Below are 24,449 nucleotides of genomic sequence, written 5' to 3' on the forward strand. Positions count from 1 at the left end.
GTGTGAAGTGCTGGCAGTGACCTTCACAAGGCGCTCTTCAGGCCAGATAAGCAATTTCTCTTCAAAGAACCTCTCTGCAAAAGAGTTCAGGTCACAGACTATAGAAAATATTTCGTTTCTCATTACTATTATGCTGACTATGCATACAGAGTACTACAGGGACTAGTGTTGACCTTATCCATGCACACTGGACTTTGTACCAGCACAGAGGAGGCCAGGCAGGGGATGGATGTGGTCTAGGGAAGTCTGAGAGGGGTCAGGCAGTGGCAGGTCAGTGGTTCTGGAGGATGCCCAGGCAGCAAAATGGAGCTCTGCCAAGCACGAGGCTGTGCTACCGAAGTCACACAGATGCCATAAAACCAACCTCTGGAGCCTCTGTACAAGGTCCCGTGGATTCCTACCCACAAAGATCTGCAATCTCTTTTCCTTACCAAGAACTGCAAACCGTGTATTTGGTTTTAAGTGACACTGAGGACAACAGACACTCATATTCCCCAGGAAGCTTAATGCCTTTTGAAAAGCGCACCCCATGAACACTCACTTTGCCCGCTGCCAGCCACAAAGAGAATACAGCTTCAAACCAGCTTCATCGGCAACAGAACAACCCAGCAGAGACCCCAGCCCTCACCCGCAGTAGTAACACGGGATTTCAGAAAATCAAAACATCCTACCTGAATTTCGAGAGCCCACGCAATGCCCCTTTTCTATAAAGCAATGTGATTTTAATGACGTTACTGAGGGTGTTTTATTGTCTCGTTAACTCCTCTGAAATCTGACGTCTATCAGTTTAGCTCCCGCTAACTAATGCTGGAGGAAATGGATTCTTTTTTGATTTGGATGGAGGTGTGGAGTAAATGCTGCGCTAGATCCAAGGAACAGCTCGGACAATGCAATCTAGTTTCGATCCAGAGCTGTCAAGGGGTGTTCGGAGCCTACCACATCTTGCTGGACCATCCCAGAAACAAACTCCTTTCCATTCACAACGAGAGTTTTATCTCATTTGACTTCGCTATCCTGCGGTGTTTCACCCTTCACTTTGCCACTTCTTGGTGGGGTGTGAACCCAGCTTCTGAGACGTGATCAGTCTTCGAGTGGTCCTGGGGCGGTGCTGGGGCAGGATTTACCCCGGGGAAGATTTGCTATTACCCCACACCCAGCGGGTCCCTGGCAGCCAAGGGCAGCTCCTAGGCAAGTCCCTGCACCCGGGGTCAGTGCCAGCGGGAGGACTCAGGCTGGCTCTGGCTCTTTGCAGAGTGTGACAGGACCGGCGCAGTCGCAGATCCCAGTGCCTACGTTACCTGCATGCAATGTCTCTCACCTGCTGAGCCCACACGGCCCAACCCAGTGCAGAAGCTAAGGAACAGCGTTGCTGCAGCCCCAGCACTGCGAGGGGTGGGTGCGTACGCTTCTCTCCATGAGCGTGCGTATACCTTGGCAGGGCCAGAGCTTGCACGGCCCAGACTCTGCCTGCAAGTGCAAATTACAGCAATATTTCTGATTCACAATAACCACTTTTTTATTTTTATTTTTTCCATTTGCCCATTCCTATATCACCAGTGGCTCCTCCAAAACTACCAGCCTGTGGCAGCAGCCACCACGCTCAGCACTAAGAGCTTTGGGTGCTCATTTATTTCGGCAAGGAGCGGCATGGTGACACAGAAGTAAGCGGGGAGCAGTGTTATCAAAGTGCTTAACTCCAGAGTGCAGCTTTTTATTTCCCTTTTTAACATTAAGAGTTATGATATTGGTTTTTGCTAACACGCAGCACTGGTTACTCGTGAAGTCGAACCAGAAAGCCCTTAGAAAGCCGTCTCCTCTTTTCGTGCCAGTACAAGGTTTCACCACACGCTGTACTTTCGCTATTTCATTGAAATGGAAGAAATGACAAGTTCTGCTCAGTTTTCAACCTTCTGACCGTACCTGCCATGCCCGGGAGGTGTATGACCTCCCAGCAGTGTTCCCCAAACATCCCGCTCCCAAACTAGGGGAAACAGGTTGTCATTTGTTTCTCCGCATGGTGTCTTTTCATCCCTCACCCTTTTTCTCAGATCATTTGTCAAGGGTTCACCGCTCTCTTCTTATTAGTTACAGGGGCCAAAAAGAAACGGATCGGGAACGTCTGACCGAGCACGTAATGTCACGAGTCAGGGGGTTAATTCAGCCCCGCCAGACCCTCGGGGTGACCCCGAAACCTCCCGAGGGAATACCACACAAGGGGGGCCTCGCCTCTGCAGGCGGCGGGGCTGCACCCAGCCAGCCGGGGGGGGAAGGGGGGGGGGGGGCTCGCAGGTGGCGGCCGCGAACCCCCGGCCCCCTCGGCGCCCCCCGGCTCCCCCCCGGAGGAGCAAACTCCACCCCGGGCCGCGGCCCCGAGGCCGGGCGGCGGCAGAGGAGGGGGCCGGGGCGGGAGGCGGACCGCCGGGCCGCTGCCTCCCAGCGCCGCTCCTCCCGCTGCTCCCAGTGCCGCCGGGGCTCGCGGGCTCTGCGGCTTCAGCGGGCTGCCGGGGCACGGCCGAGCATCCTCGGGCCGCCGGGAGCGGCAGGAGGCGGCAGGTGGCCCGGGGCTTGGTGTGGTGCTCCCCCATCTCCTCGTCCCCATCTCCTGGGGGTCGGGGACCGGCTGCGGGACCTCCCCCCCCCCCCCGTCCCGTTCCTTTCCTCGGCAGCCCCGAAAGAGCGGGCGGAGATGCCGGCAACGTGAGCGGGGAGCGGAGCCCCCCGGCCCCAGCCCGGCCCCAGGTGGGTGAGTTTTTTGCTTTGCTTTGCTTCGCTTCGCTTCTCTTCCCTCGCCGACCCCCGGAGCCTCGGAGCCGGGGGCCCGGGGAGCCGGGGCTGCCCCGCTGCCGGCCCCATACCAGCCGCGGGTGCGCCCCCAGACGCGGCCGGGTTCCCCCAGCCCCGGGGCTCGGCAGCGAGGTGCCCCCAGCCGGCTCCTCGCAGGGCGAGGCGTGAAAAAGAAGAGCCAGGAGCCTCGGGTCAGTGAGGGAATCCGTCCAAGCGGGTCGCTCGCGGTGCCTGTGCTGCGCGGAAAGCATGCCGATGGTTAACAGGTTAATCCCAAGCGGCGCTGTGCGGAGCCGGGGGTAGTTTTTAGGACGTTGCCCTTTGGGGATGTAAAGGGAGTGTGCTAACAGGGAAAAGTATGCGCTTATATTTGGAGTAACAACAATACCGAAATTAAAGAGAATTAAGGAAGACATCAAAAGTCCCCGTCCCGTTGCTGCTGTTAACTCCTCCATTTCACTGCCGGGAAGCGCTCCTGAGCGTACGCAACCCCTATTTCCAAACGTTCCTCCTTTGGAAGACGTGACGTGTAAAATGGATGGGTTTTCTAAGCTCAATCTATTCGAGCTAGCCGAGCTAGCCGACAGGTAAAGCGCTGCACAAAGGATTATTGTGCTTCCTTTATAAATATTGTTTGCTTAAGCAACCCCCAAGAAGGCCAAAGTATTTAAACATTCGTATTTCTGCTCGTCCCGGTGATGTGCTACTGTTGTTCTCAGTGATGTCCTGAGACTAAACTGCAAGGTTTTCATTTTAAACAAGTTTTTAGAAGTTTGTTTGGCTTGAAAATCTCCTGTGTGATTTGAACATGTTGAAAGGAAAAAGTGACTTAAACCTTTCTTCTGAAATTGGAATATTATTTTCAGCTTCCAAAATAAATGGAAAGTTATATTTTGTTACTGCCATAGGGAGTGTGCTTTGAAAACAGCATTATGTTTTTGAATGTTTTCAGATAGAGTCTGCATTGCTTTGAATGAGCCCACTGAACGCAGAGCTTGCTGAAGACAGACGTGTTAGTTAGGGCAGATGTCCATTTCGTTGTGTTTGGGGAATATGTTGAGAACCCCCAGACAGTAAAGGTAATAAAAACACTCTGATAAAGGATCCCCGACTCTTTGTTAGGGTATCCCAGAGCACAATAGTTTTAATAGGAAGATTTTTTTAAGTGGCTGTTAACTTACGGTGCCTTCTCCATTCTTCTTACAACAGTTAATTTCTCTAAGCTCTCCGCCACTTAATCTCAAATACACGTATCTGAATTATTCTTTCTGCTTTGCTTATCTGTCAGCTGAAACACATTCATGTGCAGTTCTAGTATTTACATGAAATCTGAAGAGGTCAAATTAGTTTACGAAGCTGACTGTTTCTTTTTCCATTAGTGAATCTTTTTTTTTTTTTGAACTTCTATAAAACTGTGAATCCACTTCAAGACTCTTAAAATCAAAAGTGTATCTTCTCTACGTTGTAAATGGTGGACAAATGTACGCTGTGATGATAATGCTTTTGCAGCGAATCTCTGATAAGTAGTAAAGCATCTTCAGATTTCCTAATTTAGAATCTTACTTTAGCTATCATGAATAAGTTTTACCTTAGTTATTTATATTTCTCCCTGTTTTATTCATTATAAAATAGTTCGTCTTTTAAAAGCTAGAAAAAATAAAGAGAATGGTGCTGGCAGCAAATACGATCCCATCTCAGCACCTCTCAGAGAATACATCAGGGTTTGCTCCATGTGCAAGACTGACACTGAGGATCTATAAGGAGGGAGGTGGCACGTTTTTTCCCCTATTGTACTTTCAGATTTCAAGGCAACGAATGGGTTAAGGCTAGAAAAATTAATTATGCCCAGTCCCAGAACAATGGTAGTGGGGAGATGGGAGGAGGGGTGAGTTGAATAGTGGTGGGAGCCTATTAGATTCAGTGAGGAAAACTCCCCTCGCCCAGAGCCTGGCCAGCATGTCACCCAACGCGGGGATTTCCACGGTGCAGGGCCAATATACCGGGTATACGCACGGGTAATTTTACAGTGAGACAAACAGGTTATGATTGGCACCTGCATTTCCTAAGTTACACCCAAAAGAGCTGTTCTACATGAAAATCTCCCAACCTATTTTTGTTGTGAAAGAGAATTGTAAGAATTTAGATTGCTTACATGCCAGATTTTTCCCCTTTGGAATCCCACAGGACTTCATTAGATGTCCACTTTTCAGCTTTCATGAATGAGAATGTGGTCCCTTTTCCAAAAATGGGATGATTTGAGGCCAAAGGTGTTTCCATGAACTGAAGATCTATGATACTGACAATTTTTTTGCTTCCAGCAGCTTAGGATTTCTGGGTGCTGGCCGAAGGCATGTCAGAGAATTTAAGTTATCTTGCAGGATTCTAGTTTAACTCATTTCATGTTTTCTTCCCGACAGCTCAACATTCTCTACCTTGGAGGCTTTTTCTCTCCCTTTTGTTGATAAAGATGAGAAAAAAGTGGAGATCGGAGGATTTTCATTTTATCTTTTTTGGTGTGGTCTGTCTCCTTTTCGTAGATGGAGGTAAACTAGAACAAGTAAAACGTAAGTAGCCTTCTAAACAAAGCCTTTACATTCACCCTAACCTGCGTTTTCCTGCTATTTGACAAATGTGGATCAGAAAAGATTTTCAAACAAGAATGTCCTAAACTGCAGGACTGCATTCAAAACCTTCTACCATTCTTCCTCCTTCTAATCCCACGTTTAGTGGAATCAGGTCACACCCATGTTTGGGGCACATTTTCCTAAAGCTGTACAGGTTTCACTGTTTCATAAAGAACATAACACATCAGTGGAGAATCTGTTTTATTTCAAATACCCTGAATCAAGAGAGCGCTTAATTCTATTTTAGTGACCTCTGTAAACATCTGACAGATTATCTGGATTTTGTCCCACGTGTAAGACTATTGTGCTGAGGTTTTCAGCTAGTGTAAAGCCCGTCCAAGACTGTTCCGTTCTGTTCCAAAAACAACCTCATATGAACTGGATTAGATACATCCTTTGAAAAAATTAAGAGTCTAAGCACTGTCAAAAACTTGATGAGAAGCATTGAAAAGAATACAAACAAAACAAAGGGAATGCTTCTACAAAGCCTGTAGGGGTTCCTGCCTGCTACAGCCGTGCCGCTCGCTATCTGGAATGCTCTCCCCACCTGCGCAGGCTGCGTTTTGGCCTTTTTCTTACAAAGCACATTGCTTGCCCTTAAGAAATTGTTAAAATTTTCAGCCTCAAGGTCAGCAGCTTGTGCTTCTGCAGATAGAGGAAAAGAGGAGAGGAAAAGAAGAAGGGAGAGGAGAGATTTCAATCCCTACCTCTTGCTACTTTCTTGTAGCCCCGTAAATGTTAGGAATGTCCTTGCTGACATTGCCTCTGGGAGGACAGGTATTTTGTTTGATACCCTGAAGCACCAGCTATAGAGAGTAATGAATCAAATGGCACTTGGACATCATAAAGGTAGTGGCGAGGATTCCTCTCATGGCAACACAGAGAACCACATCCTTTTACTGAGGAGATCTGAGTTTTCTCTATGAAACTGGAATGTGACAGGGAGAGACGGGGCAGTGACGTCTGTAGGTAGATGGGTATCTGCAAAACGGTACCTGCAAGATTACAAGTATTTAATGAACGGAAAGATCTTAATTTGGAAGCTGATGCTTGTGTAAGTCAGCACAAATTGCTCTGAAATACTAGGACAAGCTTCGTTTTTATCAGGTTCTTACAACATGGAGATACTCAATGTGCAGTGTAAATGCAACACATGGATCTGCCTTCTGTAGTGCCCTTGTTCAAAATCTCTGCTGTACAGCTTGAGATTTTCCTGAGTGCAGCCAGTTGCTTTGGTTTTGTAATGAAAAGGTTTAGTAATATAAACCTGTCTGAGCAATCAAGCTCTTTCGTTTTGTTACCTGAATGGGATCTGAGCCTATGCTTTTGAAGCTCAAAGAATAAACACACCCTGTATGAAAGGCATTTTGTCAGCTCTTTTCAAAGTATGGAATGGGATCGCTCATTCATAACTCCTTCATTCCTTCACTGTTTTACAGATTCAGATACATACTGTGTGTTTCAAGACAAGAAGTACCGTGTAGGAGAAAGATGGCATCCTTACCTAGAACCCTATGGACTTGTTTACTGCGTTAATTGTCTCTGCTCAGAGGTAGGACTATCGAGTTATTTTTCCTGTGACTTCTCTTTGCTTAACTGGCAAGAATCCTCTGCATTGTATCTACAATTTGACAAAGCCCAAACCAGTTTTCACCGGTGGTCCTGATCATGCTGCAGGAAATAGAGGCAAGGAAGGGAAAATGTCCTTGTGAAGGGAAAACGTTAACAAAGAAGGCCAGCAGTGGCAGAAATGCTTGCACAGGGTAGCCAAAAAAGCTCCTTAACTAGCCAGAAGCTTGGTCAGTGCTGAGCATTACACCTTGAACAATTAGACCCCACTACTTAAATACAATCCTTGCACTTCTGTCAATACGGAGGATTATGTTGAACCCAAATTTCATTGTGTTGTGATGTACATACACGGCCCACATCTTCAGAAAGGCATTTCCGTGGTCAAAGCACCTGCTGCCTTCACGTGTTGGAAAAACAGTGGATAATAACAATAAATGGATAATAACATTTCTAAGACTCTAGGAAGGAACAATGAGATGATGAAAAATGAGGAGTGGGCATAGAGGGCAGGGAGAATTGGCCAGGCTAGGAAAGGACAGGCCCTGGGCTACCAACAGTTTATGCTTGATGCCAAGGCACAGCAGCCATAGACTCTCTAAGTATGTTGTACAGTGCAGGAGAATGAGAGCAGAATATGTCCCTTGGAGTACTTTATAATGACTAACACATGAGACACTCCAGCTGCTGAGTTTTGTCTGCTGTATTTAATGTAGAATACATTTTTCTTGGCTATTTCCTCCCCCTGCAAGTGTAAAATACTGGGCCCCTGTGCAGCGTTTGCTCTGGGGGATCTGCTACTACAGCTCTGTGCAGAGATGCACAAACAGTAGTCCTGCAAGCTTGGCTGCATCTCCCGTCTGTGCATCTGTAAGAGCAAAAGCATTGTGCTACAAAGAAAAAAGTCCCTGTTTAAAACAAAAAGGAGTTGCTGCTCGCTTTTGCTGATCTATATGCAAAGCTGTAAACTCCTCAGAGTCAGTATGTGGTAAAACACTCATTAAATTGCTGGAAGGCTGTGTCTTGGGTGGGGATGAAGTTCGCTGGAAACCCTGGAGATCTGGATACAAGTCATTGCTTAATGATTTTTAGGAAGATGTGACAGTGGAGGGATGCGAAAGTGCAGCAACCTACTCCTTCACACTTCAGAGGAAAGCAAAAACAATCCCAGGGGTCTACATAACCAGTGTGACCAAAATTTCTTTTGTGGCCTCAGATGTCATGATCCACATGACCTCCACACAAAACAAGTGACACCAGCCAGGCAACAGAGAGAGATTTCTGCTGCATCTCTCGACAGTCTGCCCATCCATCCCCCCGACACACACACTCTTGAATGTATAAGAAAAAGTTAAGACACATTAACCAGCTAAACAGAGGCCAAATTATTCAGCCTGAGATTAAAAAATAAATAAAAAAAGAGCATTCCTGGTTTTGTGTATGTAGTATTGTATTTTTACGAGTTATAATTTACATACTTAAACCAGAATAAACGTAAACAGAATTCAGTGTTCTTGCTCCATTCCTCCTTTCCTGCACACACGCCACCGACCACCCCCCCTTCCCCGGCCAGAGTCAGACCTGCAGACTTCAGGGGGCTAAACCGAACGCTCTCCCCAGGCAGCACCATACCGCTGCTCAGAAAGAGAGCTGCCTTGTTACTCGTGTTGGACGCAGGAACACTTTCCACGGCCCTGACTCATGGAGCTTCCGTCCCACGTTAGTCAGGAGGGCTTGGACTCCCAAACATCTCTGCGAATCGAGGCGTAAGATCGGTTAAATAGGTTTGCAGAATTTTTATCACAGCTGATCAAGCACCAAAAGTACGTGTTCACCTAGGAGGTTCTGCAGGACTAGTAAATAAAAAAGGAGAGAGGCCACGGGATAGGCCAAGTAAGCGACACGGAGCCAGCCTTTCTTTGGCAGCAGTGCTTCACGGGCTCTCGGACCCTGGTCTGCTGGGCAAGGAGCTGTGAGGCCAACAACAGTCCTCATCCTGCAAAAGCCTGCAGCCTAGGACTTTCTCCCCCTTTATAAAATCGGTATATTTAATCTCAATCATCATTGGAAACAGATGGCTATCATCTTAGTGTCTGTTTCTGGAGAAGATGCATAAATGTTCGTGGGTAGTAATGGCCTTGCAGTGTGATTCCAGTCTGCGGTCTACAGGTATCGAGGAGTCAGGGGATTGTTTTGAAGGCGGCGGATAGAAAAACCTACGGAACTGAAATCTAAGCAAGTTGGCACCTCTGCTGGAAACATTTCAGTGCTCCAGAAGGCACGTTGAGAATGCAGAGGGTTTACTCCCGCCACCACCTGAACCGACATAGTCACAGCACAGTCACAGCATAGTATCCGTGCTCATGCTGACAGATCGTTCTTGCTATAAACATGAGCAACTCAGAGCTAAATTAGGAGGATGAATTATAGATGGGAAATGGGAATCTGAAATGGATAGTCTTTTCTGGTTACAGACACTGGAGAAGGAAAATTCCCTGTGTTTTAATTATAAATCAAACTTAGATGTGGTCAAATAGAATCTTATGTTAATGACATGAGTAATGAACGCTATTCCCAAGACTTGCTCATATTTCTTAGAAAAATGGCTACTTACCAACTGGCGTTCTTTGTCTACTGGGGAACCCATAAAATGAAAACAAAAGACTCTCCACAGTTTTCAGGAAAAATTACAGACACTATTGTCTCTTGCGGTCTTGAACTAACCCTCAGCAGGGGATATCTCAGAGACCTACCATTCATTATCTGTGTCTTAGTTTTGGAAACGCAATTCCCAAGCACAATCTGCTCAAAAGAAAACACAAATGGAGATTGTTGCAATCCATTTTTAGGCAATTACTCTGACTTTAAGGTTTGCAAGGGTTTCTGTTACAATCTGACCTCCAGCTTAAATTCAGAGGCAGTGAAAGTAGTCAGGGCGTGCGCTGGTGTGACGGGAACCAGAATGTTGTACAATGGCATTTGTTTTTAAAATATCCAAACATAGAATAGGTAACACAGGCACTTGTAAGGTAACCCATTTCATTGAAGTATCGTATTATTTTCCGCCTGCAGAATGGAAATGTACTGTGCAGCAGAATAAGATGCCCGAGCCTACACTGTCCTTCCCCTGTGCATGTACCACAGCTGTGCTGCCCACGATGCCCAGGTAATTTATATTAATGACATTAATTTATATTAATGGCATTTTCCTTTCTGAAACAGCTATTTGATATGCTGAGTAACAGCAAAATGAAATGTCTGTGCTGGAAAACTTCTGTGAAGTATACATCCTTCTATATCCATTTAGGTCATGGAAGCTTGTCCTACAGTAATTTAGAGTATTTTCTGTGGTCATTGCTTTTTAGGAAATCGGAAGTACAGATCTGGGAAGGAATCAGGTTCACCACCAAGCCCAGACCCCATCAGTCCAGGCAGAAGGTAGCAGAAGTTTCACAGACGGGGTCCATGGGCTATCTGCTCCCTGCTCCTTCCCTTATCTCTAAACTCCATCACAATAAAACCCTGTCCCACAGATTTCCTAGGGTTTACGCTTTTGGCCCTTTTCATAAGAGCAGGCTAAGATACATGGCTATTCGCAATGGCTCTCTGCTAATGAGCAATTACAGATTGCTGTGGCAAATGTGCATTTGTATAGTATCACTGTACAACCAGTCTGGCAAATTTTGCCTTCTCCATCTCATATCCAGGCACAGCTTCATTAGCAGGGGCTGTTGTAAATCATAGAAGCAGTGCTGTGGAAGTTTATGACTATATAAATCCAATTGGATACTGTATAGTAAATTCCTCCAGACTGTACATTTATTATATGCTCATTATTAAGAGCCACTGTATGAAAGAGACTAGGCAGGATCTTTCACGAGGCTGTTACAGCATTCCCGACATGGCCTAATGGCTGGTAGATTTGACTGCAGCTTTTCCCTAAATGTCTGTCTTAGTGGCACCCCTCGTTTCTTTTATAAAAGAGTATTCATGCGGCATCACAGAAAGGGGTTTTATTTGACTTTCTCCAGAGAGAGTTTCATTGTCTGAGGGAAACAGCCGTTCCCTGACCAGAACCTGGGAGCAGGGGCAGTTTGCAGTGGTGGACATGAGTCCGTTTGCTGTTCAGCATGGACTGGAGTGTGCTGGTCACACTTACTGGAGAGTATATGGCACCCACTGGTAAATTTTTGGTAGGATACATCTGTCCTGACAATTATACACATCTGTCTATCAGCTGCCAACATCAAAATCTGATCTAAGTATCGAGAATCCTTTTCTAATCAGGGGGCAGGAGGAGCATGTGCATAGCTCATCTGGTGCCATGACAGAGATGCGAAGCATTTGAGATGTATCCTGGAACTGCTGGTGTATTTCTGTGGGCTATAGCCAGAATTACAGCACTGCTTTGGACACGGACAGCTACACGGTCACCGTATACAAGTGAGGGAGATGAGCTCCGTCCTTCCTGTGGTATATTCCTGCCTTTGTCCCAGGGTACCGAGAGGGTAATAACAGCTGTCAGTCCCCAAGGCTGTTTTAACACACACTGCAGCAGCACAGAATCATTAAGGTTGGAAAAGACCTCCAAGGTATCTGGTCCAACCACCCCCCTACCACCACGATCACCCACTAAACCATGTCCCTAAGGACATGTGCCTTTAAGTACCAGCCATCATTCAGGAGGTGCAGAAGCTTCCCAAACACGGTTCATTCCTGCTCATCAGTGCAGGACTGTTTCCTCCAAGACACTTCCCAGTGCTCTGTCATTTTATAGCTGTACCCCAAGCAGTGTGTCTTCCCACATACCTCTGTAGAGTCAAAGAAAACAACCTGATCCCATTTACAGAGGAAACAGTTGGACGTACACCGTAACTACAGGCCCCATGCCTTAATGGCTTTCTGTTCGCAAGGCCAGCCTCCAAACAGTTCTCAGAACAGTTCTTGCCCCAGTAGCCTTCTATTGCCATCATGTACCCCAGCAATGAGTCTGAAACCTCAAGTCTGTTTCTCCTGTCATTAGTGGTTTTATCGTTGGCAGCTACGTCTCAGGAGCAGTCTGCAGGTCCCCAGAAGATTTGAATTAACTTAGGTTGCAGCTAGACTTCACCTTCTCATCTAGCTCTGACTTACGGGGATACTGGTTGCACTTGGACTTGTTATGGTCAGTCTGACTGTGACATTGGCACCTCTTGCTCAGGATGCTATATTCTCACTCTCAGTTGAGATAACGACTGGACATTCTTTGGGTATTTTCACTCTTCTTGCGTTCTGGGACGAGATTCATCCCATGCAACTTTAGATCTAGTATTTCGGCATCTAATTGCTGGTAGGGTTTTAGATATGATGGTCTAATACACCGGGAGGAAAGACTGACTGTAAGGGAGTATCTTTTATTTGACCAACTAGTACTGTTAGATAAAATAGATGCTAGGAACATGAACATCACTTTGGTTCTCAGATCAAAAGAAAGACTGGTGTGCCCAAAAGCTCATCTGTTTTTCCAACTAATCTAAACTCCATTTGGCAAGGGAATCATCTAGATACCCTTTACAGCTGTTGGAAACACACCGTCCCCAGAGGGTGATTCATCCTGTTATCCAGAATGAAAGGAATTTTTCCCTGGAGATGCCTGTCTCTCTCCACTGATTACTGAGGGAGTACAGGCAACTAGCGTATGCTAGATGCTTACTTTTTTGACAGCTGAAGTTAAATCAGAGAAATTCCACTCTCAGTAGGTAATTAGCAATTGGGGGCAGGACCAGTTGTTGTTTTTTTATGCATCTCTGTGTAGTATTTAATATATAAACAGAAATGCTTCTGGATTGACTGTTTCTGCTTCAAGTGTTCTTTGGCAGCAAACGGTTTGTGTTGTGTTTTTTTTTTTTTTTCTGTTCGTGGGGTTGTAAATGTGATACCAGTCAAGATTTTAAAATGTTCTTCATTAACCTAGGAAGAGTAAGGAGCTCTGTAAACTCTCCAGTACTTACCAAATTAAATTTTTGCCATTTGATGACACAGTCATCAGCTAGATCTTCGTACTGTGTGTTTAAACCAATAAATTCAGAAAATTATCAGAATAAACCTTTCCTGAGCTGTGATCCCTTATCATCTCTCCACTCGTAGAATCTAAGTGTAGTCTATGTGCTATGGATATGATGGGCTGTTGAGCTGCTAGCTGGTAGAAGCTCACTAAAAGCAGGATTGCCACTAAGCTTCATTTTGCCCCCTAACTGAATCTGTAATTCACACAGATCTGCACCAACGTTAGGCAAAAGAGGACCAGGGATCTCTTGTGATCTGAGGGGTTAGTTGCATTCTGCTTTCTGCAGTGAGCATGCGTATCGTAGTCAGATGCTCTGTCGACAGTGGTAAATGTTCATGCCTGATCTGAATAGGAATTTCAAGCGTTCCTATACGTCTTATGCCAGCTTTCCATTTCTGAGTGTCCAGCAAACAATGTCTTGTGTGCAGCATCCCATGCTATGGAGGGATTTCATTTCTCTGGTTCCCCTGATTATTTTTTGATGGAAGGTGTCTGAGCTCTGGCCCTTTGGCCATTCATCTGAACTGCTCTCGTAAATACTCATTAAGTTCTGTCATTTATGTTTCCCCTCCGATTTTCAAGGTACATTTCAGAAAAGAGTAGTGCTAGTCACAGTGACGTTGGGCTCTCCCTCCTGGCCTTTCTGCAGGCCTTGCAGAGCGTAACTGCCCAAATAACTGCCTCCTTATTAAACGAAGCAGAGGTAATACCAGGAGTCAGCAACTTTCATTGGAAACTGAACTTCATAACCACCTAAGTGGAGGAGCTGTTGAAGGGATTCCTTTGAGAAAAGTTGGCACCGCTCTCCCTTTGGAATTAATGTCTCCCGCATCCATAGTGACACTGGACTTGCTGACACAAAGAGATGCAGTGTTTGTATCCTGTCTCCCTGGCACCAGCTACCAAGAATCTTAAGTAGTTGTCAGACATATGTTATGAAGCATCTTCTACTTTTCACCAGTGGTTCATCCCACCGGCTTCTACCACGGAGTCATTGCTAGCTTTTTCGCATCATTTCAAAACTTATCCTTTCTAGTACCGGCAAAATCTAGACCCTGTGTCTTGTATCGGAGCAGATATTCCACCCTTTTGCAGCTCTGACAAGTATTTTGTTTTACTATCTGAATTTTATCATCACACACATGGATTCAAAAAAAAAAAACACCTAGCTTCACGTTCCTTGGGACCCTTTTTACACCGATTAGTGAACCCCAAAAGGACATCCCATGCTCTGGTACTCCTTCTAGCAACCTCCAGTCAGATTGCTAACCTGGGCTAAAGAGTTACCGGCTCAGCTGGATCTGTAATCATACATCTGATCACAGCAGCAGAGCTTGAATTCTTCCCTTCCACCTCAGGATGCTCCAAGCATCATCAGAGGAGAGGTGCTTTGGGGAGAGAATTTGCCACCATTCTTAGGGCAGGATCAGCTCTAGAGCAGACAAGACCTGCTCCCTTCTTTCGTGAAAATAAACTTCACGTACAAGCTCTCAACATTCAGTTGCAGCTGTCTCCTATGGCACTGCTATGCACTACCATGCACTACCTTCCTTTACAAATGGAACACTGATTCTAAGTCGTTTCATTTCTACACGGAATAATTGCGACTCACAGCGTTTAGCGTTTCGTTTTAGGTCAGAAGTTTTTGAGTATACTCTGAAATATGTAAATGGAGGATGCTGACATCAGAAGTAAAAACGCACACTGCGGGATTGAGAAAGGGTTTCCATATTCCATTTGCTGCTTCGATTGCTCAGCAGATAAGGCTGCATACTGAGGTATGAATCAGCCCATCTGGCTCCAGTGTTTTTAAGCTTGCTGCCCCGACTAAACACACTGGCTTCCAGAAACATTCATGATTAGTAACACATTTGTGTTTAAGCTCCTTTGGTACTATGATTTTTCTGTATCAAATTCAAAGCGCTTTTCTGAGGTACTTCTCGTTGTTCTTTAGATATTGAAGTATCAAAATGCCAGGTGGTACCTATATGAACGGTATAAATACATAGCCGGACCAAATCAGGTGTCTCACGATAGTGATCTGACAACATCACCGAAAATATATGAGGCTATGATTGCGTGGTAGGCTGCAGCATGACTTAGTAATACCCGTACCTTTGAACTAGCTGCTTCAGACCCTGGAAGCAACCTAGGTAGGACAGTGCAGAACTCCCTGCAGTGCAACGCTCACTTGAGAAGCAGGAAAAATCAGCCCGCGAGGAGCTCAGCGCTACCTTCACTCGGTTCCTTCCAGCAGCTGAGCCAGTCCAGGTAACACACTGAGTTCTGTAGTGCTGATGGTTGTACAGACTCAGTCTCGCACCATGCTGAGTACATACAACACCTCTTGACCTGATAGAGATCATATATGTAAACAGAACCACGTGGATAGGACAATGCATCTTGCACTGAATTACAACCAACATCTTCAACCTGGGCAGCTGGAATGCTCTGGTGGAGTGGTTTTCCTCTGCAGGATGCACATACAACAGAATGTTTGGAGAATACGTTCTGATTTCTATCCAGCTCACACACCAGGGCTCCCAGGCTCTCAATTCCAGTTTTCCCACTCCTCTGTTCAGAAAAAAAAAAAAAACAAAACACAATCTATTTCATGAATGTTTGGGGAGGGGGGAGGAAGGCACAGAGCCTTCACATAGCTCAACTATTTATTACATCACATCAGCCGTTAGGATTGGAGGAGTTCCAACATCTGACCAAAGTGTCACCTACAGAGTCCAATCTGGCAGTGTTGGAGGAGTGCACCACAGGTACAGCTGAAGGTCCCTGCAAGTGTCTCCATACAAGACACAGTGCTAGAAAAGTGAGGAAAAGGAAAACTCAGTATGCAGGAAGAGATTTGCGTAGAATTACTGTTGGAATGAATACAAGAGTGGGGAAACATAAGGAATAACTGACATTATTGAATCAACTGCAATACCTGAAAGTCCTGAAGGTTTTTTTCGTTACTCATACAACATTGTCCACAGGTAGGAAGCAGCTGAATTCTCTGACAGATAACAAAAAAGGTAGACGCCTGAAAATCTTGAACATTTGAAACCATTATCCATGCCTGTCTGAACTGTTCATCCACAGAATAGTATCTATATATTCTGTAACTGATGTCTGGTATGTGATGAATTCAGAGCCACCTTAGCAGCGAGTCCTACTAGGAGTGTTTTGCTGGCACCAAGGAATAGACAACTGGCACGTCAGGAACAGTCAGTTGACAGAAATATGACTTGGGCACTACAGGCACACCTCAGATTTTAGAGCTGGCCATGTTCGCAGCATCCTGGCTACTTCTAAGCATCATGTCACGTGTCTGACACGAGCTTCAGTTCATGGGATAAACACTACATACTCAGCTCCCCTTCCGTGTTCACCTCTGCCATCCCTTGTTACTTTGTCTCAGAATCAAAATCTCTTAAGATTTTTAATCCACGCTTTTACACTGCCTGCAGGCCCTTTAGCTCCACCACTGCCTTCACTGCTGCCTTTTTTGCGGATGATGAAAAAGAAATCAGAAATAACCCGTGACCCAACCGCTCGGCAGCCACACTACGGAAGGCTGCAGAATCTGTATGCCAACATACACAGCAGCTGATAGCAATAACTGGAGGAATCCGTACTATTATCTATCGATAAGAGCAATTCTCAAGTTTCTCCAGCCTGCATTTGGTTCCTGTGGACGTTCTGGGGCATTACAGAGCCATGCTCGTGGATGGTTCCTTCGCATACACAAACAAGCTGGGTGTTCACATCTGGAATTTGAAGGACTCGCAGAATGCTGCACAGTGCCAGAGATTAGTGAGATGATCTGGTTTTTGCATGGTCCCAACAGTGGGTAACTGCCAGATAGTTCACATAAACTGCTTATTTGATTTGGAAATATAACGCTATAGGCATTCTTGGGAGATGCCTAATTTCTTCCTATTGACCTGGGCTCATGTAACATCGTTTGCTTTGCAATTTGCCTTTGTTACTAGCTTCATACGGAATGCTTGCTCTAACAGCCAGATTGAGGTTAGCACTTGTTCCCGTTCTGTTTCTTTGAACATCAAAAATTCAAACAATCTATCTGTAAATAAATCAGCATCCAAAATGCACTGAAAATATATATATATCAGTACACACGGATGGCGGGACTAGAACTTCCATTCTTTGGACCGACATGATAGCATAGAGTAGGCTGCTCAAAAGTTTTCCGAGACAACTTCCAAGAGCTTCAAAGATACTTCAGAAAGGATTCTAAGTGCAGCAAAGCTTAATTCCATTTGTTTCCTTGGCTGGGAAAGGGACAGATCGAGTCACATAAGTTCAACTTTAGACCAAGAATTAAAACTGAGCAACTTAGAAAGTGTTTTACGACTCCTTCAGAGTTTTGCAGGGCAATTTTTTTATGCCACTATAAAAGAAAACACAGGAAATTGAGCTGCAGAAAATATATTAAAATAATGTGAAGAGCTTGACTTTAGCCCTAGAAAGCTCAGAAACAATCAACAGCCTTTTGCGGGTTTCAACTCAAACTGCATCTTTGCCTTGAATCTGTATGAAAGTTCCTGGTGTCTAGATAAGGTGCTACTAGTTCCTTCAAGCAATGAGTTTCATACACTTTCTCCCATCTGATCATATTAAAGACTAGCTGTTGTGATTAACTCTGAATTACTTGGGAGTTTTTAGGGCTTAACACAGTCCTTGAAGTTATTTTAATGTAAAGCATTTTGTGGCATAATATCTTTGTCACCTGCACCTCCGAGAGGCACATATGGATTTTGTTTAGAACTTGTGTTTGCAGTTTTTGGATAGTGAACAACTTTTCAATCCGAATTTATTGTCAGCCTCAGCCACCGCTTTAAAAACATCATCGTTGCACTGTTTTTGTTGTTTTTTAGAGGGACCTTCACACATCATCTATGTTTCTTTAAATCACAGACTTATAAGAAGTTCCACTGTAACGCATGAGCAAGGGACCAGGCTAAATGCAGATGGACTGCGGGCTGATCCACAGCTCACTGCAGTCAATCAACACTTCTCTATTAGATTTGATAGTTTTTGGACTAAGCCTTCTCTGAAAACAGATGCAGTTATTGACTGCGGTACAGTCCCCTCTCTAGAAATGCTAAGGAGCATGCTAGAAATATGAGGCAGAAGATGAAAGAGGAAACGGCCTTTACACTGCACCACACCGAGTAGGTGTTTGGGCCAGGTTCCAAATCTGTTTAGTTCAATGCACTTCAGATCAGACCTTGAGGTGACGCATTCATGGAGAGTGGAAACAAAAGTAGAGGGAAGAAATTAAGCAAAGGAATTTTGGATAGGAAAGAAATCAACTTGCTCTCTTCTGCTGTGCTGTAATCCCCTAAGAACCTCTGGCCAGAAAAGACATTTTGTATAGCTAGGTGATAGATGATAGCCCTGCAGGTTTTCTCTCCCTGACGTTCCTGAACTCTCATGAGATGATGGGTCAGGATTCAGTTCTGGTGATAAAATAGCTTTACAGTGTTTGTGTTCTTCACCTTTATTGACATGCATTTGCTGTTTCAGCAGCTGGTGGTTTTGACCTTGTAACAGCCGCTTGGCAGTAGCAGTCTGTCCCACCGTATGCTGATGGCACTCGGGGCTCAGGTTAGTTGTCCAGGCCTGAAGCTGCACGAGCAGCAGGTCAGGAAGATGTAGTGCTGACAGGTTTCGTGCTTTTCTGAGGCAAATATATGCAAGAGGCCTCCACAGATGCCGAGGGAAGTTTGGCAAATTTCTGGGGGGAAAAAAGAGCATACATTGTCCCGGGTCACCATGACACCTGTGTTCACAGCGTCCCATGCTGCCCATAATCACAGAATCACAGAATCATCTAGGTTGAAAGAGACCTCCAAGATCACCGAGTCCAACCTCTGACCTAACAGTAACAAGTCCTCCACTAAGCCATATCCCTAAGCTCTACATCTAAACGTCTTTTAAAGACCTCCAGGGATGGTGACTCAACCACTTCCCTGGGCAGCCTATTCCAGTGCCTAACAACCCTTTCAGTAAAGAAGTTCTTTCTAATATACAACCTAAACCTCCCCTGGCGCAACTTTAGCCCATTCCCCCTCGTCCTGTCACCAGGCACGTGGGAGAACAGACCAACCCCCACCTCGCTACAGCCTCCTTTAAGGTATCTGTAGAGAGCGATAAGGTCGCCCCTGAGCCTCCTTTTCTCCAGGCTGAATAAGCCCAGCTCCCTCAGCCGCTCCTCGTAAGACTTGTTCTCCAGGCACCTCACCAGCCTCGTTGCCCTTCTCTGGACTCGCTTGAGCACCTCCATGTCCTTCTTGTAGCGAGGGGCCCAAAACTGAACGCAGTACTCGAGGTGCGGCCTCACCAGAGCCGAGTACAGGGGGACAATCACTTCCCTGGACCTGCTGGCCATGCTGTTTCTGATACAAGCCAGGATGCTGCTGGCCTTCTTGGCCGCCTGAGCACACTGCTGGCTCATATTCAGCCAACTATCAACCAATGCTCCCAGGTCCTTCTCTGCCAGGCAGCTTTCTAACCACTCCTCTCCCAGCCTGTAGCTCTGTTTGGGGTTGTTGTGCCCCAGGTGCAGGACCCAGCACTTGGCCTTGTTGAACAGAGATTCCCATCTCTTCTGCTTTCCTTCTCCACTCTGCATGTCAGCCAGCATATGACCAGGGAATGTCTCTTGCACTAAAGGCCTTTTTGGGGAAATGAACCGCACTGGCAAAACAAGGACATCCACATTTCCAGCTGTATCTTTCTTTGCACAGGCCTTCCTGCCACGAATGGCTCAGAAGATAAACATTAAGTGGATCTCTGGGTACAAAGCAAACCTGCTGTACCTTAGTTTCACTGGGACTACAGGAAAACAGACAAATACTCTGTGCTATATAAAAGCACTGCTATTTGTGAATGAAATGCACTGCATAAACACAGAGGAATATTATTTATGTGATCTTTTCCCCATATAAACATGAGGATCTTTTTGAAGAGAATATCTTAAAAAATACAGTCTGGTTTGAACACACAGCATCAGGGTTAGTCCAATCAACAGAGTTGTTCCAGGTTTATTCAACATAACTGTGATTAAAATCTGCCTGTCATTCTCCTAGCAAGCTCGATAACCTCTTTCTGCAGGACGCCTCCCTCACCTCTTCAAGTCTCAGGCTCTGTTCCGAATTTGTAAGGATCAGATTATCAGCACATATTCATTCCTCCATTCCAAATACGTGTCTCATACGGAAAACCTGTGTCTTATATATAATAACCATATTCCATTGGCTTATGTGTAGTAGAGGGAAGCGCCTAGCACAGAGGATTTCTGCCTGGAGGCAGGTTTCTTGATCTTCTACGTGGAATGTCACTAGCACTTAGCATCCTTCCAAGCCTGGCAAGAGCTTTGGCTGAACCCCTTGAAACAGACACCAAGGCAGCAGGAGTCAAAGTACTCATTACCGCTTTTTCAGAGCTCTGATTCCTCAGGTGACAGGATGCTGGTTCAGATACTGTGAATCAGAGCAGCTGCACGGCTGCTGACAGCTATACGCGCCTATCCAGCTGTCAGGAAGGCTGTTCAGCAATGGGAAGAGGCACGCATCATTTTAAAGCTGGAGAGCGGAGCTTAGCACAGGTCCCCTCGCAAAGCGAGCTTCCAAGTGACTGGATTTGCTCGCTTGGTGTTTCTCTTCTGTACATCAGGATGGCAGAGGATTCAAACGTGCAGCCATGTACGTGTCCTTGGTGCCATGGAAAGAGAAACCATGTGAGTCGGTGCACAGCAAGCAGGCCCAGCTACAAAGAGGGTCAAAACCCACTGCCACCCAGTCTGATACTGGTATATCACGCACTGTTGCTTCCCCATGTACGAATGCCGCAGGCTGTTACTGGTACACCCTCCAGAATGAACTGTACCACCCCATCTTTCAGAACCTTCCTCTTAGCTCAGTTTCTCCTGCACGAGGTGAAACCAGTACCTGCCAAAGGGAAATGTTTTGAACCAAAGCACAGCTCGTGTGCTTTGAATTAGTTTTCAATATTGCTGCCCCTAAACTGAAATCAAAATGTTATACCTTGTTTGCTTAGAGTCCCCGTCTCCAGAATTATTCACTGAAGAGAAGTCATTGGAGAGGTCACTCCTTGGCTTCGCTGGGACCCATTTGAAAGAAACGGGCTAATCTAGGCTGTGGTGGAAAAGGTGCTGTTCACCATGTGCGAGCTGGCACCTTCGGCATATTAGTACCCTTAAAGTTTTAACACTGCACCAGAAACTCCAAAAAAAAAGATACAAGAACTGTTTTTGCTGCAGCCAGTCCCAGCTCTGCTCTCAGATAAAAGCTGGAGGTTGGGGTGGGGGGCACACCTGCGGGTGTCTGGCCCACGACAGAGCTATGGCCACGAGGGACAGTACTCAGCGAGCTAATTTGGGGAAGTATATAACCAGAGGGTGAAATCCATCCTGAGACAGATGCACAGCCCCTGTGGGTGACAGCCCACGTTAAAAACACATTTCAGTGTTACAGGAAAACACTGCATTTTTTATACTGTGCTAGGCCTCTGGCAATTGTAACCCACGTTCTGGGAGTAGTGGAAGAGAGCTGGAGAGGTAACAAGGTGCATAAGGTACAGAATGCTTCCAATGGCTTATCTGCAACTCTGTCCTCCTTGCGTTGATGCTTGCACCTCCTAGCACGAACTGCAGTTGGTGCTAATTGGTTTTTTATTCCATGTCACTGCCTGGATTTTTTTCAGCACGCTTTATAAGTTGCAGCTTCACCTGCAGGACTTGATCCAGAAATGCACTTTCCTGCACGTGAATAGTTTATCCCATTACTGTTATTCCCAACTACTTCAGCGAGTATTCTGGGGCCTCTAGGATCTGTCCTTCACAGTGGCACCTGGAGACCACTGTGTTAGCCCTTAACATTGCTATAAAAACCACCAATAAGAAGACTCAACAAACAAGAGTCATCCTTATATCTCTCTTTCTACTGACAGTTGTGTAAGTTACCCTCGAGAATGATTTTGCTTGTAGGGAAAAGACCTGGACTCCGTGGAGGTGGAGAATTAACAATAAATTTTTATCAAAGAGGCCTAGGGGTACGTTCAACTGCTATGCAAGCAAGCAGTGTTACAAGAACAGATGTGAGGTCATCTAAGTGCCGTCCACTGTGTTGGACAGTGTGTCCAACCTAAGCTGATTCACATTTCATGTATTTTTTTAAAAGGAAAACTGGGTGAATTGCTCTCTCACTCTAGTCCCGCTCCCCTTTGGCATTAGAAATGCTCGTGCCCGGCACACTTCCAAGAATTGTTTCATTTTGACTAAGGACCTTCATAATTGTTCTTTGAGTGTTGCTTCTGAATAGTTATCCTGCAATTATTACGCCAATTTTAAATGTCAAGGCAAGTAATATGGCCTCACATGCTGTTATGCTGCAACTTGGGGTGACTGGTGTCTGTACAGAAGCACCACGTGAGGTGACCAATTAGCTGGTGTCCAAAGACAGTTTCCTGCACCAAGATGCATCCCAGAGAGCTGTGAAACACCTTTTTTCAGCTAAACTGACTCTTCCATTTGTGTTCACTGGGAATACAAGTGATTATGCAGGAGAGATGTCAATGCAAACCGTTGCTCCTGAATCATAACAGGATAAAATTGCTTGACTAGTGAATAGGGCTCCAGAAAAAGTCCACATTCTCTTGGTCTGTACACACTTATGCTCCATGCTGATTCAGAAAGCATGGTTTATAAAATCCACTCTGGATTGAAATTCATAATCTATCATCTGTCTAGTTATAACGGAGCAGAAAGTCTATCTGCAGAACAGATCCCAGTATGGTAAGTTTCTTAAGGCTTTAAACCTCATGATTAATTTCAGATTGTTTAGCACTTGGTTGTTTTTATAAGGGTGGTTAATAAAACAGACAAACTGCAAAAACCAAGCCAGGCTGAGCGCCGAGCATTTCTGCTTGATGTTAAAAGCCCATCTTTTTCAGTAAATGACACTAGGTGACTCTGAATGTTGCAGTTTAAAAATAGTTCCTAAGTCAGCAAGCCAAGAGCCCCTAGGATTTTTTAAAAATGATCCTTGCCAGATGTTCTGATACTAAAATAAGCAATAGTGAGAGCGTTAAGGAAAGTACTAACAAGAACAGCCAGAATATTGTACAAGAAAGAATCTCATAGAGATGCAATAAAAACCCACTGGCCCTCCCTTGGGGTGCTGTGCAGGGTCCTACCGTGCAGAAGCCTTAATTTTGCCTACACACCTTCCTTGCCTGATTTGTACATCCTCCACTCTGGGAACACACTCAGTTACCACTTTGATCTGTTGCTGGTTGCAGATCAGTAAAACTCAGCGCAGTGACTCGAAGAGAGCAAAGATTCTTGGTCTCATTATCCACAATGGCAAAGGCCATCCAAAAAGCAACTGGCTTTCCTGTCTTGAAGGTCCAACTTCACAGCAGAACTAGTTTACTGTTATCATGCCACGACCACGTGGTGGTTTTGCCAGTTTGTTAGCCATTTTGTTTGCCAGCAAGTGTACCTCTATGCACAGAAGGATCCAAGTTGCACACTTCACTGACTGTAGTAAGGCCTTGTATCCCAAAACCCATCCTCAAGGAAGTGACCCTACAGGAACATTGCCCAAAAGGCCAGTGTGCCCATAGCCACTTGGTGCTTTTCACTGTCTACGCAGAAATACTTTCAGCGAAGATGCCACTACTTCAGATAGCAGGAACTGCCAGTGGAATTTGTCTAAGCTATTCAAGGGATTAGTTGCAGATAACTGATGCTCTTCTGCTTCATATCCAAGTAAGGGTAAAGCATCTCAGGAACAAGCTTTTATAACAATCCAGGAAGAAAAACAGTTGCAAACAGAAGAAGCTAAAAGATGTTGTTTCCAAAACTGACTGTGGTCCACGTGACACCGTTCTGTCGCTCCCGGGAGACTGGAGGCTCCAGGAGCCACAAAGCCCCCAGAGTTCTTGGCCAGAGTCTGTGCATGTCGTATGGCTGCCCTCAAACCTTGTTTCCAGGAAACCCCAAGTCATGGACAGACACTGTGAACCCATGCAGGTTTCCACGAAAAATCTGTGACGAGTCGATTCCACAGAGCCAGAAGATTTCTGCAAAGGACTTGTGGCTTATCAAATTCCTATCTAACTGTTGTGTCAGAGACTGTCAGAAAAGCATTAATGCTGCACTTCACACTAAGTTAGCATCCCTTCATGGCAAACGTCTTGCCATACTGTTTCTTCACACTTCTGTCAAGTTGACACTAGGTTAGAGAACAAGTGAACTATAGCAACATGCAGTTCTAGTTCTGAGTGAACTTCTGTACCAGGCTGTACCATAGATCTGAACTGATAGAAAACCGTGCTTTTGTAGATAGCAGTTCCTCCCAGTACAGGCTGCCATCTCC

At 45.5% G+C, this 24,449-nt stretch overlaps 1 protein-coding gene across 1 annotated transcript in view; it reads left to right on the forward strand.

Annotated features, from left to right (window-relative positions):
* The first annotated feature begins 2,395 nt into the window (after positions 1 to 2,395).
* The window catches only part of CHRDL1 (chordin like 1), a 41,113-nt gene continuing 19,059 nt past the window's right edge, over positions 2,396 to 24,449 (forward strand). Inside the window, exons 1-4 of the mRNA XM_035323705.1 lie at positions 2,396 to 2,739; positions 5,202 to 5,348; positions 6,848 to 6,960; positions 10,050 to 10,143. Of these exons, the coding sequence (XP_035179596.1) occupies positions 5,252 to 5,348; positions 6,848 to 6,960; positions 10,050 to 10,143 (304 nt within the window). The 5' untranslated portion in view covers positions 2,396 to 2,739; positions 5,202 to 5,251. The remainder of the gene's footprint in view (positions 2,740 to 5,201; positions 5,349 to 6,847; positions 6,961 to 10,049; positions 10,144 to 24,449) is intronic.

Source organism: Oxyura jamaicensis, chromosome 4 (genome assembly GCF_011077185.1).
Source record: "Oxyura jamaicensis isolate SHBP4307 breed ruddy duck chromosome 4, BPBGC_Ojam_1.0, whole genome shotgun sequence".
In the NCBI taxonomy this organism is placed as follows: domain Eukaryota; kingdom Metazoa; phylum Chordata; class Aves; order Anseriformes; family Anatidae; genus Oxyura; species Oxyura jamaicensis.